At 35.4% G+C, this 18,272-nt stretch overlaps 1 protein-coding gene across 1 annotated transcript in view; it reads left to right on the top strand.

Annotated features, from left to right (window-relative positions):
* TLL1 (tolloid like 1) overlaps positions 1–10,313 on the top strand; it is a 216,243-nt gene extending 205,930 nt beyond the window's left edge. Inside the window, exons 19-21 of the mRNA XM_039249957.1 lie at positions 202–415; positions 8,694–8,944; positions 10,179–10,313. Of these exons, the coding sequence (XP_039105888.1) occupies positions 202–415; positions 8,694–8,944; positions 10,179–10,313 (600 nt within the window). The remainder of the gene's footprint in view (positions 1–201; positions 416–8,693; positions 8,945–10,178) is intronic.
* Positions 10,314–18,272: the final 7,959 nt, after the last annotated feature.

An 18,272-nucleotide genomic window follows, 5' to 3' on the forward strand; every position in this document is an offset into this window, starting at 1 on the left:
AGATTTTACATTCTATTGATTTCACACTCTTTCAATAATATTCCATATGGATTACTGTATTTATATGTCCTGAGCATGTTTTATTGATCTGTATTTCTGCTCCAGAGGAAAGAATCCATTTTGAATGATATGTGGGTTTTTTTGTTTTTCTTTTTCTTTTCCTTTATTCCTTTTTCCTTTTTTTTTTTTTTTTTTAACTAGGCCTTTAGTGAGTTTGAGATTGAGCAGCATCAAGAGTGTGCTTATGATCACCTGGAAGTATTTGATGGAGAAACAGAAAAATCACCAATTCTTGGACGACTATGTGGCAACAAAATACCAGAGCCCCTTGTGGCTACCGGAAATAAAATGTTTGTTCGGTTTATTTCTGATGCATCTGTTCAAAGAAAAGGCTTTCAAGCTGCACATTCTACAGGTCAGCAAATTAGGGCCACATTTCTCTTTCCTGACTAAAGATGCAGGTTTCTCTTCCAGGAAATGCAGTGGATCCTATAACAGGTAAATTAACGAGCCTCTGCATACACCAGAAGAAATCTTACTAAGCACTCTGTCAAATATTGAGAGCAGTGTTATATCCTACCTGTCTTTGTAGTCGTCAAACATTAAAAAGAAATGCAATAATTTGATCTGACTCATGTTCAGTGCAGTATGATCAGGTAGAACTATCTATCAATATTTGTATAATATGTTCCATATTAACTTTAGCAGTTTGATTTATATGTTCTGTTTAACAGTTAGAAATCGATATCTTAGTATTCAAGAATTATGTTTTCTCTAACATCCTACCTGGCTACCTAGCTTTTAAATTAATATATATATATATATATATTTTTTTTTTTACAAATAGTTTATTGTCAAATTAGTTTCTACATAACACTCAGTGCTCATCCCCAAAGTGCCCTCCTCCATGCCCATCCCCCCCTCCCCCCCACATCCATCAGTCCTCAGTTTTTGTCAGCATTCAAGAGTCTCTCATGGTTTGCCTCTCTCCCTTTCCCCCACCATTTCCGCCCTTCTTCTCCCCCTTGTTCCTCCGTCAAGTTTCTCCTAATCCTCCTATACGTGCAAACATATGATATTTGTCCTTCTCTGCCTGACTTATTTCGCTCAGCATAACACCCTCAAGGTCCATCCATGACCCAGCAATAGCACTGCTAGGAATTTACCCAAGGGATACAGAAATGCTGAGGCATAGGAGCACATGTACCCCAATGTTCACAGCAGCACTCTCCACAATAGCTAAAACATGGAAAGAGCCTAAGTGTCCATCAACAGATGAATGGATCAAGAAGATGTGGTTTATCTATACCATGGAATACTACATGGCAATGAGAAAAAATAAATTAATATATTTTTATAAATCTCAAATCTGAGATTACAAAAAAGTCTCTGTTTTACAGAGCCTCATTTGTTTTTTTCCCTATATTTGATATATGCAACACAATCTTTTTACTAATCCTAATCCCTAATTTGACTTTGTAATGGAAGTCTTCAAGAAATAAAATAGAACTTAGAAAAATATGGAAAACTTTAGGCATAAATGTAGAATAACATTTGTTTATAACTTGGAGCCAGCCCAATAATATATTTTATAAATGTCTAGGAAATGTCCTTTTTTTCATTCAGTTAAAAATTTTAAAAATCAGTTGAGTGTAGTTCCCTAAAGTCATTTATCTTATAGTGCCACCTAGTGGCATTCTTAATGCATAAACTATTTGGACACTGCCTGGTAGAAATCCATCTTGGTGTAAAACATAGTAGAAAGAGCATACATATTTTACCAGAAAACAATTTGAGCGTAGTAATTTTTTTCATGGTTTCTTTATTTTTGTTTTATTTTTTCTTTAATTTTGTGTGAGAAATCAGAATTTTAATTATTCCATTATCCAATATTATCTACTTTAATATATTTTGAGTATTAAATTTATATTGAAGTCTATATGAAAAAAGTGAATATTGTCAAAATATTGATCTAATTCAGACTAGGAATTGTTGGAATTATTAGTAATTCAAATTAATTGTTTCCCAGGATTAGTATACATATTTATATATAAAGATATTATATATATTTATATATTATATGTATTGTGGTTGAGAAAAATCTTTTGTGGACTATAGAAATTTCATACTAATGATTTTCCACACATTTGACATTTAATCTTTAAATATTCTCCTGATAACTTGTTATGTATTGAAGAGGTGGAATGATTGGAATCCCATTACTTCATCAATACTTTTCTGCTAGCACAGAGTTATATGCATACTTTAATGTCCTGGCTATCATAAGTTCCAAGAATGCAGTACAAAAATATGCTTTCAAAGTTCTTGAAATAGCTGACTGTATAATATTTTTAATTTTCCTATCTATGAATTCCTCTTTCTTACTTTAATAAAATCTTACTTTTAAAGTATCTCAAAATATCTCTTTTTACCTTTGGTAAGTAGAAAGATTAAGACTTATATTATGTTCCAGTATGTTGATACATTTGGGGTTTGGGTCTAATTATGCCATGACCTAGCTGGGAACTTTGGAAAAGATCATTCCTTTGGATCTCAGTTTCCTCATCTGTAAAATACTATGTAAGGTTTCCTATAGCTGTAAAATTCCATGACTCCTTAATTTTGCATGGCCTCTGCTCATGGACCCTATTTGCAGTGTTTATATAACTATTAAGAATCCACTGTTAGGATCTAACTTCTAAATGAAATCACATATTGAGATCTGATGGTATATACAGCATGCACTTGGCATTTAGACACACACATGTACTTAACATACACATTGCATATATTGAGTCCTCAGACTATATGATGTATTATTATATTCATTTTTCAGATACAGAAATTGAGAATCTGGATGATTACTTTTTAGAAATTTCTAAGATTATGTCAAAGTCTGAATTTAATCCTTATTCTGACTCTCTCCAAAGCTCACATACTTTCCACCACAGTAAATTTTCTCTGAATGTAAAAGTTTCAGACTAGGAAGAAAACCAGTACAAAAGTGGTCACTATTAATTGAATCAATAAGTAGACACTGAATTTTTCCTTATATAAGTTTTTAAAAACCCTCTGTTCAAAGTATGTAACTGACTAGGCTCATTTTATTTCCCTCTTCTGTTCACATCCGTTCAAACACCCAACTGAGTAACCTAAGTCACATTTTTGTTAGGTTCAAAAGTGCCCTGGGTATCATTTAATCCAGCCCAGTCATCTCACAGTTAAGGGTTCTGAACTGAAACGTAAATGCCTGAAGTAGAACGAACAAACAAACAAATTAAAAATATGGTATTAGAATCCTGGCTTCTTAACTCCTACCCATTTGCTGCTGTCAAAATTTTTGATATTATCTCTTTGTGTTTTTTCTTTCCACATAAATTTTTGTTCTCACTTAACCAGGTGTCTTTTCTGGGAAAATCTGTTTTATACCGTTACTTTCTAGTAGCCAGACGTGCTGAAATCGTCTTAGGTACTGCCTACTAGTCATCTCTCCTCAAAGCTTTCTCTTTAATAAGTTCATTTATTCCATAGTCTTTCATCACATATTTATTTGGCACCTGCTTTGGATATACTGTAAGGTATTGGTAATTTATAGCAAAAATTTTAGCAATTTGTGGAAATTTATAAAGAAATAAAAGGAATTCCTGCCTGTTGACAGCTTACAGTCTGAGAAGTTAAACTTCTGATTTTCAGAAGTTTCTGTACTTTTGACTGTTTACTCAATTTCTACTAACAAGACAACCAAGTCCAGTACCACATCAAGCAATGTTTTCTACATGTATAGAACATGTATTCATTATTTAACTGCCTTCTAGAATACCTGTAACTATTATTGATGAGCCCTGAAATACACATTTTAATTTCCTTGAGTAAATTTATATATATTTCTGTTATACAATTTGAATTTCATCCACAAGTCTCTGATACCATGAATTTTGAAACAAGGTAATTAGAAATATTGCTCTAATACAGTTTTATGGCTATTTTTCACAAATAATGCTGTGTAAAAATTCCATGAGTAATGGACTTTATTGGGTAGAGTCCTTTTTACTCTCTGATAGTAGGTCCAAATTCTAAGCCCAAATACATTTTAATCAGGTAACAAATGATATTACACTACCCTTAAATAAACTTATTAAAGGAAACAAATCCTCCAATAAAAAATATCCTGTGTATTCTCTGAGAGGATATGGCTATAATAGAGGAAAAGAGGGAAATGTGGAGAGAAAAGAAAACATGGCCTGTCTGGGGCATCTGGCTCACTCAGTCTGTTAAGTGTTTGACTTTGGTCAGGTCATGATCTTGAAATTCACAGGTTCAAGCCCCGTGTTGGGGCCTGTGCTGACAGCCCAGAGCCTGAAGCCTGCTTCAGATTCTGTGTCTCCTTCTCTCTCTGCCCCATTCACGCTCTGTCTCTCTGTCAAAGATAAATAAACATTAAAAAAAAAAAAACAAAAAAACAGAGACAAGGAGGCAAACCATAAGAGTCTTAACTACAGAGAACAAACTGAGGGTTGATGGAAGGGAGGTGGGTGGGGAGATGGGCAAAGTGGGTGATTGACATAAAGGAGGGCACTTATGATGAGCACTGGGTATTGTATGTAAGTGATGAATCACTAAATTCCACTCCTGAAATTCATATTATAATATATGTTAACTAACTCAAATTTAAGTAAAAAATTGAAATGTTGAGAAAAAAAATAAAATGTGGCCTGTCTGGTAGGACTTCTTTCCTGCAGCACACAACATCATACTATTTATCAATGATATTTTTAAAAAATCAAATAATACATTCTTGAACTTAGCAAGAGAATTATTTTGATCTAACTCAATTAAATTAGAATGCCCACTAAAAGCATTTATAGGTCAAGTTACAGGACCTCTTTGGGAATTTAATACTTTATCAGGAAATAAACAGTCATGTCTTTCCAACTTAAAATGAAAGCCACCCAGGCTTCTCTTCCCTTCTTGTCACCTTTCTTATGCAGCTTTATTTTCATTTTCCAGAATTCTGTGGAAGATATTCTGGTAGCTTATGTATATTCAGACAATTGATTTAAAAACAATACTGCTGACATGTGACACTGCTTTTATATTATTCCAACTTTGTAAATGAACAGAATATTTGCAGAGAGTGTATTTATTTAAAAAACACCCATTAAAGAGACCATATTAAATGATCTATGAACTAAATTTTGAGGAATTGCCACAAGGATTCTCAAAGAAGCTCATAAGCAATTGCCCTTGTTCTGGCTGTTATTATCTGCTTATGGAATTTCTCTCGGGGCATATGAGAATCATACCTCTTGTGGATATAACATACTTGTTTTTAAAAATGTTATCCTGTGGACTAAATTCTGTCTCTCACTTTTTCATGGTTGGATCATTAATTCCAGATTTATTAGTTTTAGCAGCGATCTATAGGGATGCAGTTGTACTCTGAAACAGATAAACGAAAGCAGGTGAACTTTCTGAACCATTTTAAGTCATCCTTAAATGTAATTTATTTATTTTGAATATTGCCATTTTCTAGACATTTTCAATAAAATCCAATAATAACTCCTCACTGTCATTTTCAGATTCACAAAGGTTTCATGAAATCTCCTTTTCCATTTTTGTTTAATTTTTTTAGATGTTTATTTTTGAGAGAAAGACACACACACACACACACACACACACACACACACACACACACAGAGCCCGAGTGGGGGAGGGGCAGAGAGGGAGACCCAGAATCTGAAGCAGGCTCCAGGCCCTGAGCTGTCCGCACAGAGCCCAAAGTGGGGTTTGAAGTCACAAACCTAGAGATCATAACCTGAGAGGAAGTTGGAGGCCCACCGCCTGAACCACCCAGGCCCCATCCTTTTCCATTTTGTTCAACTGTTTCATTTCCTCCTTGATTTTTGTTGGAAATTGGAACAGGCAGAGAATGGTCTCTTCTGGATCCTGGTCTTTGTCTTGCTACTTTGTTTCTACAAAGCAGGCACATTGAAGGTAAAGCCTTCTTCCTAACTCCCAGTCTGTGTCTTCAGCTTTCCCTGACTGCGGAACAAAAGCTTTTTAAAAAGTTGAAACCAAAACAAATCAGGCAATAAATCAAATTTTGAGAACAGGGAGAATTTAATGAGATTACACTGGTTTATCCATTTACATCTTAAATTTGGAGATATTTTTCACAAAATATTTTACTGGTCTTCAAAAGTATAACTCTGCCATTATGATAGCAGATTAATAGTGTTTTAAATTGTTTTTCATTTTTCTGGCCTTTCCTTTCATACCTGAATGGATCCCTAGCAGCACAGATGATGACATTTCGATGTTCTCACTGGAAAATTATGACAGTAATGGTGGTAGCTTACACTAATACAGCTTTTCCTATGTGCCAGATATCTTTCAAGCATTTTACAGATATTAACCCATTCTCTCTTCATCTAGACCCCATCGTGTAAGTACTGTGTATGATCCTTATCTTAGAAATGAAGCATGAGATAAAGTCCCACAGCTCATGAAGGGCAGAGCTCAGATTTGGACCCACGTAGTTTGACTGTGGAGTTCTGTCATATGGGAAGGACAATAATTTTTGGAATTAGATGGGTGGCTGAGTTAGTTGAGCATCCAACTTTGGCTCCGGTCATGATCTCATAGCTCGTGAGTTGGAGCCCCATGTTAGGCTCCATGCTGACAGCTCAGACCCTGGAGCCTGCTTTGGATTCTGTGTCTCCCTCTCTCTCTGCCCCTCCCCCCCCACTCATGCTCTGTCTCTCAAAAATAAATAATAAAAATTAAAAAAAATAATTTTTGGTACTAGAAGAGCTCCATAGTAGGAAGGATAGGATGTTTGGCTCACAGTCTATAGGATTCAAGAGACAATAGTCAAGAGGTGAGGCCAGTTTTCAGGTGATTCTGACACGTTTACATTTGCAATAGTAGCACCCATATTGATTGTGAAGGATGCCCCACCTGCCACCTGGAACATACAGGGACATTTACATTCATCATGGAGCACAGTCAAGGGGGGAAGTCATTCTCATGATTGAAACTCCAGTTGGAAGTTCTTTCATATATCAGCCACATACATGAATCTAAATGTCTTTGTGCCCATAGGTTTGGTTGAGCCTACATGTATTTAGATACATCTGAATGGGGGTTCCATCCTGAAGATTCAGAAATATTTTGTTATTTAAAATCACCAAACCACAGTGTGGGTCAACTAAACACAGACCTGAAAAATACAGCTAAGAGTTGGTAATTGCATAATCCATCCTCACAGGTGCTCCCAGATGACCATGAGAATGTCACAGTTGTGTTTTGATAGCTAGCATCCTGGCTTGTCCACATCTTTCCATCTTGGATTTTTGTTTTTGTCCCCTCTCAACTTACCTCAGTTTTCCTGGGACTTTCCCGGTTTTAGAACTGAAATTATGGTTTCCCAGGAACCTACCAGTGCTTGACAAACAGAGATAGAAAGTCTCCTTTCTTCCTACATTTTTTATATCCCTCTTTTATCTCCTTCATCCCTGACTCTCTGCCATAATAATAAATATAATCCCTAGATATTAGGGATAATAATCTGTATAATTCCTAGTTTTATAGGAGGTTTGGGGTCTAGGATTACAAAGTTTCTGAGAAAATTTTTTGAAAACTTTTATTTCTAAATTACACTAGCTATAAATGTTTATGCATATTTATCTATTATTTTGGTATATTTACCTCTAGTGACAAAAGTAATAACTGGTAATCCATATGTTTATTAGTATCTCTCTGAAAAAGAAGCTATGAAAAGAGTATTTAAATTTTTTATTTATTACAGACACAAAATATACTTAATAGCTTCTGGAACTACAAAGGTAACTGCAATTAAGGATGCGTGTATTTTTTTCCAACCAAGTTAGGTAAATATTTCTACCTAAGTCTATATATATTCTATGTTTTGTATCATGCACACACACATACAAATTTTATACATTTTATTGATTTTTTTTAAGTTTATTTCTTTTTGAGCAAGAGACAGAGAGAGTGTGGCAGGGGTGGGGAGGGCAGAGAGAGAGAGGGAAAGAGAATCCCAAGCAGGCTCCACGCTCCCAGCAGGGAGCCTGATGCGGGGTTTGAACTCAAAACTGTGAAATCATGATGGGGGCCAAAACCAAGAGTCAGATGCTTAACTGACTGAGCTACCCAAGTGTCTTATATTTTGTTGATTTTTAAGTTATCTCTTATTCATTTGGATTCTAGGTTCTTAATTGATTAAGATTAAACTTGAATTAAGATACTGACCTTTTTTTCTATAAAAAATAGTTATTTGAAACTAAAAACAGTATCATGTCTAACAAAAATAGTTATTAAGAGTTACTATATGCTAGGTACTATTTTAAGTGATTTTCATGTATTCATTAAATCCTCAAACCCACTGAGATTGCTACTGTTGTTATCATCTGCATTTTACCGTATGGATCAGAGAAATGGCATCCCTCATCTAGAGTAACTGAGATTGTAGGTGTTGGAGGTGATATTCCAAGCCAGCAGTCTGCGTGTAGTGTCTGTGTCAATAACTGTTGCACAGACTCTGCAATTATGGGAAACACATCTGATGATGAAAATGAAGTCAGAAGTTAGAGAAGGGTCAGACTACATCAAATTTGAAAGTGGACTTGTGAAAGCTCACTGGGCTTATTTCATTTTTCTTTTCCGGGCAGAGTGTGGTGGCCGACTAAAAGCTGACCTGAAACCCAGAGATCTATACTCTCATGCTCAGTTTGGTGATAACAACTACCCAGGACAGGTCGACTGTGAATGGCTGGTAGTGTCAGAACGCGGCTTTCGCCTGGAGTTATCCTTCCCGATTTTTGAAGTGGAGGAAGAAGCTGACTGTGGCTATGACTATGTTGAGCTCTTTGATGGTCTCGATTCAACAGCGGTGGGGCTTGGTCGATTCTGTGGATCAGGGGTAAATACGGTACCAACAGGATACCACAGCCAGATTAAAAAAAAAAAAAAAAGTCCAGTGATTCATGATTGTTATGTGTACCATATACAAATTGGCAATGTTTTTACAAAAACAGGTTACACTGTATTATTATTATTGGCTTGACAAATGATACCATGCATCTTCTCCCTTACCTCTTCTCCATCTCTAGTGAATTTTCTCAATTATCTCATGTGAGAGGGATGCATTTAGTAGCTATAATTTCCTGTTATGGTCCACATTCTAACTTTTTTATCACATTTTTATTGTGTAAGTAATACTCAAACCTTTAAGAATCTAAAGGCAATAAATTTAAACACACAACTTGACAACTGGGTAAACTTCCTAAATTAAAGCATAAAGGAAAAGTAATAGGCACACAATTCATATTGACATTTTCCTCTCAGCGGATACACTTGCAGTGGGGCCATCACTGGTATGTGGGCTTAGCACTACCAGAATGTTGTTCCACTGCAGTGTGTCACTTGTGCATGGGACAGAGTTCCAGATACAGGTCTCAGAGTGTCCCCATGAGAAATAAGAAAAAGGAAAGCTTAAGATTTCCTCAATACTTGTTTTTTCCCCAGGACTCCCTGGATAAATATCAAGTGGTCTTCTGAAGACTTATTTTGTTCAGAAGACATTAGTCCCATTTTTTTCTTTCTTTCTTTTCTTTTCTTTTCTTTTTTTTTTTTTTGTCAGTGTCTATTGCTTAAATAATACTGAATACTATTGAAATCCTGTCGAAATACCAGCTGCAATGAACCAAAAAAAGCACCTTGGTATTTGGATTATTAAAACAGGAAGGAATGGATGATTTGGATTCCAGAACTGCCTCTGCCTCAGAGCACCTTCTGAAACAAATTTGATACCTCTTTATGCTCTTTGAACCTCACTTTTTTTATTTGTAAATCAAAGGAACTTGACTTAAAATTTTAGGGGGGGAAACACACCATTTTCTGGAACTTGAAAACACCCTTCTGTTCCAAGCCCAGCTGTCTCTGACTATGATCTTGAGCATGTCATTTGCTTCTCTGAAACTCACATTCGCTCATCTGTAAAATGAAGTCACTCATATTCACTAGTTAAGGTTGTTGAGAGGATTAAGTCATATATACCCTACCCCCCCAAAAAAATCACAAACATGAATTTCAATGAAGAAAAGAATGACTCGTTCTGATTATTTATTTGCCTGTTTGTTTCTTTTTGTCCGTAGCCACCAGAAGAAATCTACTCCATTGGGGATGCGGTTTTAATTCATTTTCACACCGATGACACAATCAACAAGAAAGGATTTCATATAAGATACAAAAGCATTAGATATCCAGACACAATGCATACCAAAAAATAACACCAAAACCTCCATCGGAACATCAAGGAATGTGCATAATGGCGAGAAGACGTATTTTTTTTTTAATGAAGATATTAGCACAAATGTTTTGTATAATAAGTTTGAACGGAAGAAAACTGTAAGACCAGAATTCGCTCTGTACCACAAGAGAAGTTTCTGGCTGACTCTGATCAGCATTACCAGGAGACTGGAACTCCCATGCTTGACAGTATAAATTGAAATAAAGCTGGCGAAAGGGCATCCTGTTACTTGAAGGAAGGCTCCACAAACTTTTGTTGACAGCTTGACATAGATGCCTTGCAATTCAGGCAGTTCATTTCAGGGTCTGTGACCTTGCAGAGTGTTCTTTTTGAATTTTTCAAGATTTGGGAGAAATAAAATGATCTTGCTGGTCATAAACTGAAAAACCCTCTTCCTGCGTCTGAGGATAATTGCTTTGGTTTTGTATCTTGGATACAGATCCACATAGGATGTTGGGACATGGGAGTCTTTTGAGGGTGCTTTGTACTTTAATTGTGGGCGTGTCCAATGTCTGGAAACAGGAGTACTTCAGCTTCCATTACTTTCACTTGCAGGCCAGATTCAAATGACACAAATGATCTTGTGACCACCTCGGTTTCCTGGCATTTTGACAAGTTGGAAATGTCAATAGTGTCCATGATTGCAGTTAATCTCTAGACATCATTTATTTAAATGCTGGAAAATGCCCATCAGATTGGTAAACTCCGTTCTTTCAGTGAAAGTGCTGCCTTTTCACACCAAACTTAAGAAGCGCTGTAATATCTTAGGAATTGCAGGAGAGAACTTCCAACAGGTGTGAACAGAATTCTTCTAAGTGACTGCCTGGATGGTCCATTCTCAAGTCACCAGAGCTGCTACTGTTTTTTCTGTTGTTGTCAATCTGTCATAGTTGTTATTGCTGACATTGTCACAGTTAATGTTGTATTTAAAAAAAAATGAAACGAAGTGGAAGTAGGCCATGTAGTCGTTGAAAGATGTCTTTCTCTCTCTCTCTTTCTCACACACTCACAAACACACACACGCACACACACACAGTCTCTCTCTCTTGTTTGGATTCAGTTAAAAAAAATGCCATGTGGGAAAAAAGGACTTGTTTCTGAAAGACTTTCTATGGTGCTATTCCATAAACGTTTTTTTTAAACAAAATTTTTGACCTTTGAGCCAACTACCTGTAGACTATGAATGTCTCCCTGTGTCTATCTGGTGGCATTTGAAGACTAAAGACTTATGTATCATTGTGAGGGCAGCACTCATCCTGTGGAACAACTACTTCTAATGCCTTAGAATTCTTGCACATGATCCAACAGATCCTCCGAAAGACACACCTTTCGAAAGGTGGAACTTAATAATGTACGTGAATTAGCAACTCATGAGGAAAATCCATTTCCGTGACTAAGAACATCGGGTATAAATACGGTGTCCTGCTTTTGTTGTAGAAAATGAGTTTTCTGCTTTAAAGCCATGCGTGTTTTTAATATTGTGTATGTATATGTGAGGTCGTCTGAGTGTGTGGAGTTACAAGAAGGTTAAAAGTAGTGGGGGATGAAAACGTTAAAATGGATGTGCCAAGTTCTACTAGAATCCTGTCTGCAGTAGCACCTTTCCTAGGAGATTTCATGGACAAATAATAGGAGCTTCTAATTATTATCAACCCATTTATGAAAATGGCTTATTCCTTTACAGAAACTCTATTTTGATATGTTTCGATGTTGATCTAGATTCCTACATGAAGTAGCTTGGTTTCTGTTCCCTGTCCATGAACATTTAACGTTCAGTAAAATTGGCTATTTTTCTTCATTTTTACAAATTAAACTATACACACAGGTGTAGCTTATTCGGGGTTTTTTTTTTGGTCATTTCCCTGAAAAGTATTTTCTTGCATATGAATTTTACTATGTAAATACATTTTTAAAACCAATCTTTTGATCTTATTGAATGTTACTTTGGGAATGTGTGTCACTATTGCCTGCGATATAATGAGCTTTCTAGTGGAGCTGATTTATTCCAGTAACTTCTTCTATATTTTTTCACTAATCTTCAATTAGCCAAAATATATCAGGAGTGAGAAAAAGAGGGAAAAAAAGTCATGAACACCTTGTGTCTGGCCCAGTACTAGGCACATGGCACTAGCTTTTTTTTTTTTTTTTTTTTTTTTTTTTTTTTTTTTTTTTTTTTTTTTTTTTTTTTTTTTTTTTTTTTTTTTTTTTTTTTTTTTTNTTTTTTTTTTTTTTTTTTTTTTTTTTTTAATTTTATGCTACCATTTGAGACTTGAGGTGATGTTCTCATTTTGTAATTTAGGACTGGAGACTCATAGAAAGTATGTAATGTTCCCAGGGTCACAGTGTAAATGAAATGTTAAAAGCCAGCTTGTCTGATATAAAAAGCTGTGCTCATTCTACAAAATGTAGTTGAATCAATCTTGACCTATATAAATAGTGGACGTGTTTTTATGACGAAACTTTTCCCCATAAATTTTAGGGGTGAGTTACAGTAAAACTTCCAGGATAAATATATTGTTCTTTTCAGGAACAGCATGACAATTCAAATATCAGCTGTAGCTATCTCTAAGAACCACAGTTAGTGCTAGAAATTAAAGAAACAAAACCTGCTCTATAGTTCAGAGTTAGTAACCACGGGCTTTTGTTAAATTCAATACATTAGACTATTATATCTGGCGTTGTAGGGGAAATGTAGTGTTCTATTTAAGAAATATTTTGGATATTATGATTGCCGTCTTATTAGGCCACAATGAGCTGCATTCAACACAACTGAGAAGCGAAAGTGAAAAGGAATTTGGAGATATTGTCACAACTTCAGGTCTTCAATGTAAACATTAATTTTAATGTACCCTGTGTCAGCTATCGATTTGTTGCCTATTATTTTATATGAATTCGGTTGGGGCTTAAATGTGTCATTAATTGCAAGCACAAATAGCTTTGTTGTCATTTTGTTAATAATTGTTAGCTACTGTTGTAAGCGTTTTTATTAAATTAATTTTGTAAATTATTTTCAACCCTTACATCAGTATACTGGTTGTGCTCTCTATTTGCCAAAGTTCTAACTCCTATACAATCCTCACTGGCTATCCACAGAAAACACCTTGCTCCTACTTACTATGATTTTATTAAATTATTTTTCAAGTCAACTTGAATATTAATCTAGTCTATTTATGAGGTCATGACTTAGCATAATTTCACAAAACACCATTTTTTGAAAATGTGTGAGAACCAGCAATAATATTTCTAAAGTCTCCAAATGTCTCCTTCCTGTATTGGCTGGCTTTTTGCTATCCAGGCGCAATTTTAATGTATTACAGTATCAAATTCAAATTCAGTCCAATTTTGTTTTTAAAGTTCTTAGTCTCTTTTATTTGGTTTCTATTATTACTATATTTTTCAGCGTAAGCCTCCAATACTAAATTTTGTCCTCCCATAGAGAAAATTTCTCAAAGCGTCTAACGACTAATTATTCTTCAGAAGTAAATGTAAACATCTTTATTGGATGTTACTTTGAATTCAAGTAAATGTTACTTGAATGTTTCTCAAGCTCATTCAAGTAAATGTTACTTTTTAAAAGTAAATGATAACCATGTGTGACATTTACAAATACTTAAGGCAGTTATCAACATGTTTGGAAATTGTATTTAGTGACAATGAGAATAAAACTTGCTTTCTGGAACACCTTGAATACCACTTGTGAAACCTGGCACGGGAGGAAGACAACAGGAACACTAATTACCCCCTAAAGATTTATAACTTGAAAGAATAGGAAGAATTAGGTAAAATGAGCATATCAAAAAGAAAAAGAAAAGCTGGTCTGCGAATGAATTAAAGCTTTTTATGCTTCAACGGCTTAGTAAATGGTTGCCAATGAATAGTTCGCTGTTACTCTTTAGTGTTATTGGTATAAAATGAAGACATATTGCCATTAGCTTAGGAAATAATTGATGTAATGCACAGATCTGATACATTTTGAGATATCATTATTAGTCTGCAAGCTTTCTTTTGAAATCAGCTTGTTTCATTGTCCCACCTCAATGGGCTCTCCTTTCAACCCGCCCCCAGTGTATTCCACCTGCATCCAGGCTCACTCGATGACTCCCAGTCCACTCCTGGTGCAGAGACCATGAAGAATGATTCCAAAAAGATTATAGGGCCCTGAGCACATCTCATTATATATAACCTCCTTCTCATCCAATATTTTATATAAAAAATTAAAACGGAAAAATTAACTTTTAACTTTAGAAAGCTTGTAAGTGGGAACATATCCAGGTTAAAGCAGATGAATACAGAAGACTTAAGAAGCCAATATGTAGCTTAAGACGTGTGGATAAAAGGTCCTGGTAGCTGAGTCTTATCTCGCCTTTGCTGCCAGGGTGGAGGTGTCGAGTGAAGAAGGAAATTACTTACGTTATTATGTGTCATTTCTATCTGAATACAAGCTACTGGCCTTACGAATCCCTTTGCTCTCCCTCTGCTCTGTCTACCTATGTCGTTCGTGGAGCTGGAAAAACCAGTTATACAGCATTTTGTTTTTGGCCAGCTGTCAAATTTTTTGAGCACACTTGTTTCTGAAATAAAAATAGCAACTGAGGTTATTCAAAGCAGTTTATAATAATCGCATAAACATGTGCTTAATGCTTCAGTGTATTTTACACATTGCATTTAAAAAACTGATTCCAATAGTGCTTCCTCTATTAAATAATATAATAGGGTGATTATATTAGTCATAATATTTAACTACACAACAAATCTAATAACTGACAAATCTCGTATCTGTCAAAAGCTCTATTGGGAATTTTTTCAAAGAGTAACTTTTTAGGAATTGGGTTAAATAGGATAGTTTTTTATCAAAATTTAAAAATGCATCTATATTCCCTTTTGATATTTTTATGTCAGGAATCAGTGACTCAAAGCAATGACAGCTAAATGCTAAAATAATAGTGTTAAGGTTGAGGTCAAGGGGAAGCTGTTTTTACAAGGCATGCTGTTAAATTATTTAAATAGGAAGATTTATTTATATAGAAAGGGCAAATAAAGTGAAAGGCTTATACATAATAAAGCTTAGACATACAAAGCTATCCTAAAAAACTATTCAGTGAACATTCTTTAGGAGGCTATAATTAAAACTCAAAGTAAATTGCAAGAAGGTTTTCCACAAAGATCTAATAAATTTGTGAAAGTTCCTTTTATACCACTGAATGTCTATTATTTGTACTTGAATTCCTTGGGAATGAAAAGTCTTTCCTTTCCTAATAAGTTTTGTCATTTTCAAACCAAAAGACTTATTACAACCATGCAGTTTAGTTCATTCACTCATTTATTTCATTTATTTCTTCGTTCCAGAAATATTTGCTTAATGCCTTCTAATATGCTCAGCACTGTGTTAAGAATTTAATGAAAGGTTGAAAAAGAAAAAAAAAGCACAATGTTTGCTTCCGTGAAGGTTAAATTCAAGTTAAAGTGATAAACATTAAATAAAAGCATTCACAAAGTGTCAAAATTTCAGTATAAAACATGCATGTGTATTTTACAGCCATTTGTGGGACATTGTTCCAAATAGCACAGTTTGGATTTTGAGAAAAGCATTAACATGCACCCTTTCCTCATCCTTGGTTTTCTACTGTCTTCTTTCTTGCATTTCTTAAAAATTTCAATTATTTTCTAAAATTAACTTTTTTTGCATCAATTACTTTTATTTTCAACTTGTAAATTATTCATTCCCAAGATGAATGATGGGGGTGGCACAGTTATCAAAATTCTGATATTTGTTCCTTTAATCATTTAACAAGTAGAACTAAACTATATAACTTATGAGAGGGACAACCTTTTGCCAGCACCAATAGTTCTTGATGACTCTTGTCTTTTTTTTAATAAATTGTTTTATTGGGGCACCTGGGTGGCTTAGTTGGTTAAGCGCCCGACTTTCGCTTAGGTCATGATCTCGCGGTTCGTGGGTTCGAGCCCCGCGTCCGGCTCTGTGCTGACTGCCAGCTCAGAGCCTGCAGCCTGCTTCAGTCTGTGACTCCCTCTCTCTCTGACCCTCCCCTGCTCACGCTGTCTCCCTCTCTCTCTCCTAGAAATAAATAAAACATTAAAAAATTAAAAAAAATTTTTTTAATTTATTTTTATTTAAAAAAAATTTTTAATGTTTTTATTTGTTTGAGAGAGAGAGGGAGAGAGACAGGGTAAGCAGGGGAGGGTCAGAGAGAGAAGGAGATACAGAATCTGAAGCAGGCTCCAGGCTGTGAGCTAGCTGTCAGCATGCTTAACCGACTGAGCAACCTAGATGCCCCTAAATTTTTTAATGTTTATTTTTGAGAGAGAGAAGTGTGCAACTGGAGGAAGGGAAGAGAGGAAGACACAATTCAAAGCAGGCTCCAGGCTCAGAGCTATCAGCACAGAGCCCGACATGGGGCTTGAACTCACAAACTTTGAGATCATGACCTGAGCTGAATTCAGAAGCCCAACCAACTGAGCCACACAGGCACCCTGAAATCCAATTCTTATTATGATACAACATTAAGATACTTGAAACCCAAAATCTCCAATCCATGCTGGCCTAACTGGTGGAAAAGAGAATGTTTTGCAATTACTGTGTGACTTGTGGGACAGTGGAATGACTCACTACGTCACTATTTGCTCCCCTCTTCAAGTCAACATCTATCTTTTAAAATATTGGTCAAGTCCGTGAGATGGTCAGGCCTCTCAAGAGCATACTCACATACACGGCACTCCAGGGACATATACTTGCAAAATAATAGTCCTACAGATAATGTTTCATAGAATGGGATGTGATGTCACAAAAGTCATAAAATATTTAAGTAAGAGTAATCCAAAATAACAAGTGGCATTTGCAATCTTGGATACTGGAATTATATGTACAGCAAAATAATTCTAAAAAGAGAGAAAATATATGGAAAAGGTATAGACACTATCAAAATACTGAAAGTTTTTTTTTTTTTTTAAGAGTAAATTGGCAGGGTATCTTGGTGCTAAGTCAGCTGGGTATTTGATTCTTGATTTCAGCTCAGGTCATGATCCCAGTGTCGTGGAATAGAGCCCCAGGTCAGGCCCCACACCTGACTCTTTCTCTCTCTCCCTCTTCCTTAGCTCCTGTCCCCTACTTGCATGCTCCCTCTGTCTCTAAAATAAAATAAAAACTAAAAAGAATAAGTTGAATTTGTAGAAATAAAATAATATAGTAATTGAAATTTAAAATTTAGATTAGATGCAGCTGCTGATAATAATTTATGATCTGGAAGAGCTTGAAAAGAGAGAGACAAAAAGGTGAAAAAACTATATTTAGAGATGTAGAATGGAATGTGAATATTCAATATATGTTATTAGGAGTTTAAAATGAGAACATAGAGAATAGAGGAAGATATTCAACAGATAATGTCTGAAATGCCTCAGAACTTTTGGAAAACGTGTATCCTCACATTTAAGAAACACAGTAAGTTCCCAAAGAAAATAAATAAAAAGAAAGTTACACCCAGACACAGAGGACTAAAATTGCAGAACACAAAGTTAAAGAAAAACATCTTAAAAGTAACCAAAGAAAAGACTATCTAGAAAATTACTTTCAGAAATACAATGTATCCTGAAATAAAGTTTCAAGATATTAACAGCAAGTAATGGTTGATCTAAAGTTTTGTGTGCCCTGTTGAACTACTAGTCACAGATGGGGATTAAGTCAATTTCAGGTTAGTAAAAACAAAGAATTTACCATTAACAGATACTCATTGTTAATGGGATTTTCTTTTGGAGTGTCTGGATGGTTCACTCAGTTGAGCATCAGACGCTTGATTTTGGCTCAGATTATGATCTCACCATTTGTGGGTTCTAGCCCCATATTGGGCTCTGGGCTCCACGCTAACAATGTGGAGCTTGTTGGGATTCTCTCTTCCTCTCTGCCTGTCCCCCACTTGAGCTCACT

Source organism: Hyaena hyaena, unplaced genomic scaffold, assembly GCF_003009895.1.
Source record: "Hyaena hyaena isolate Hyena2069 unplaced genomic scaffold, ASM300989v1 scaffold_356, whole genome shotgun sequence".
In the NCBI taxonomy this organism is placed as follows: domain Eukaryota; kingdom Metazoa; phylum Chordata; class Mammalia; order Carnivora; family Hyaenidae; genus Hyaena; species Hyaena hyaena.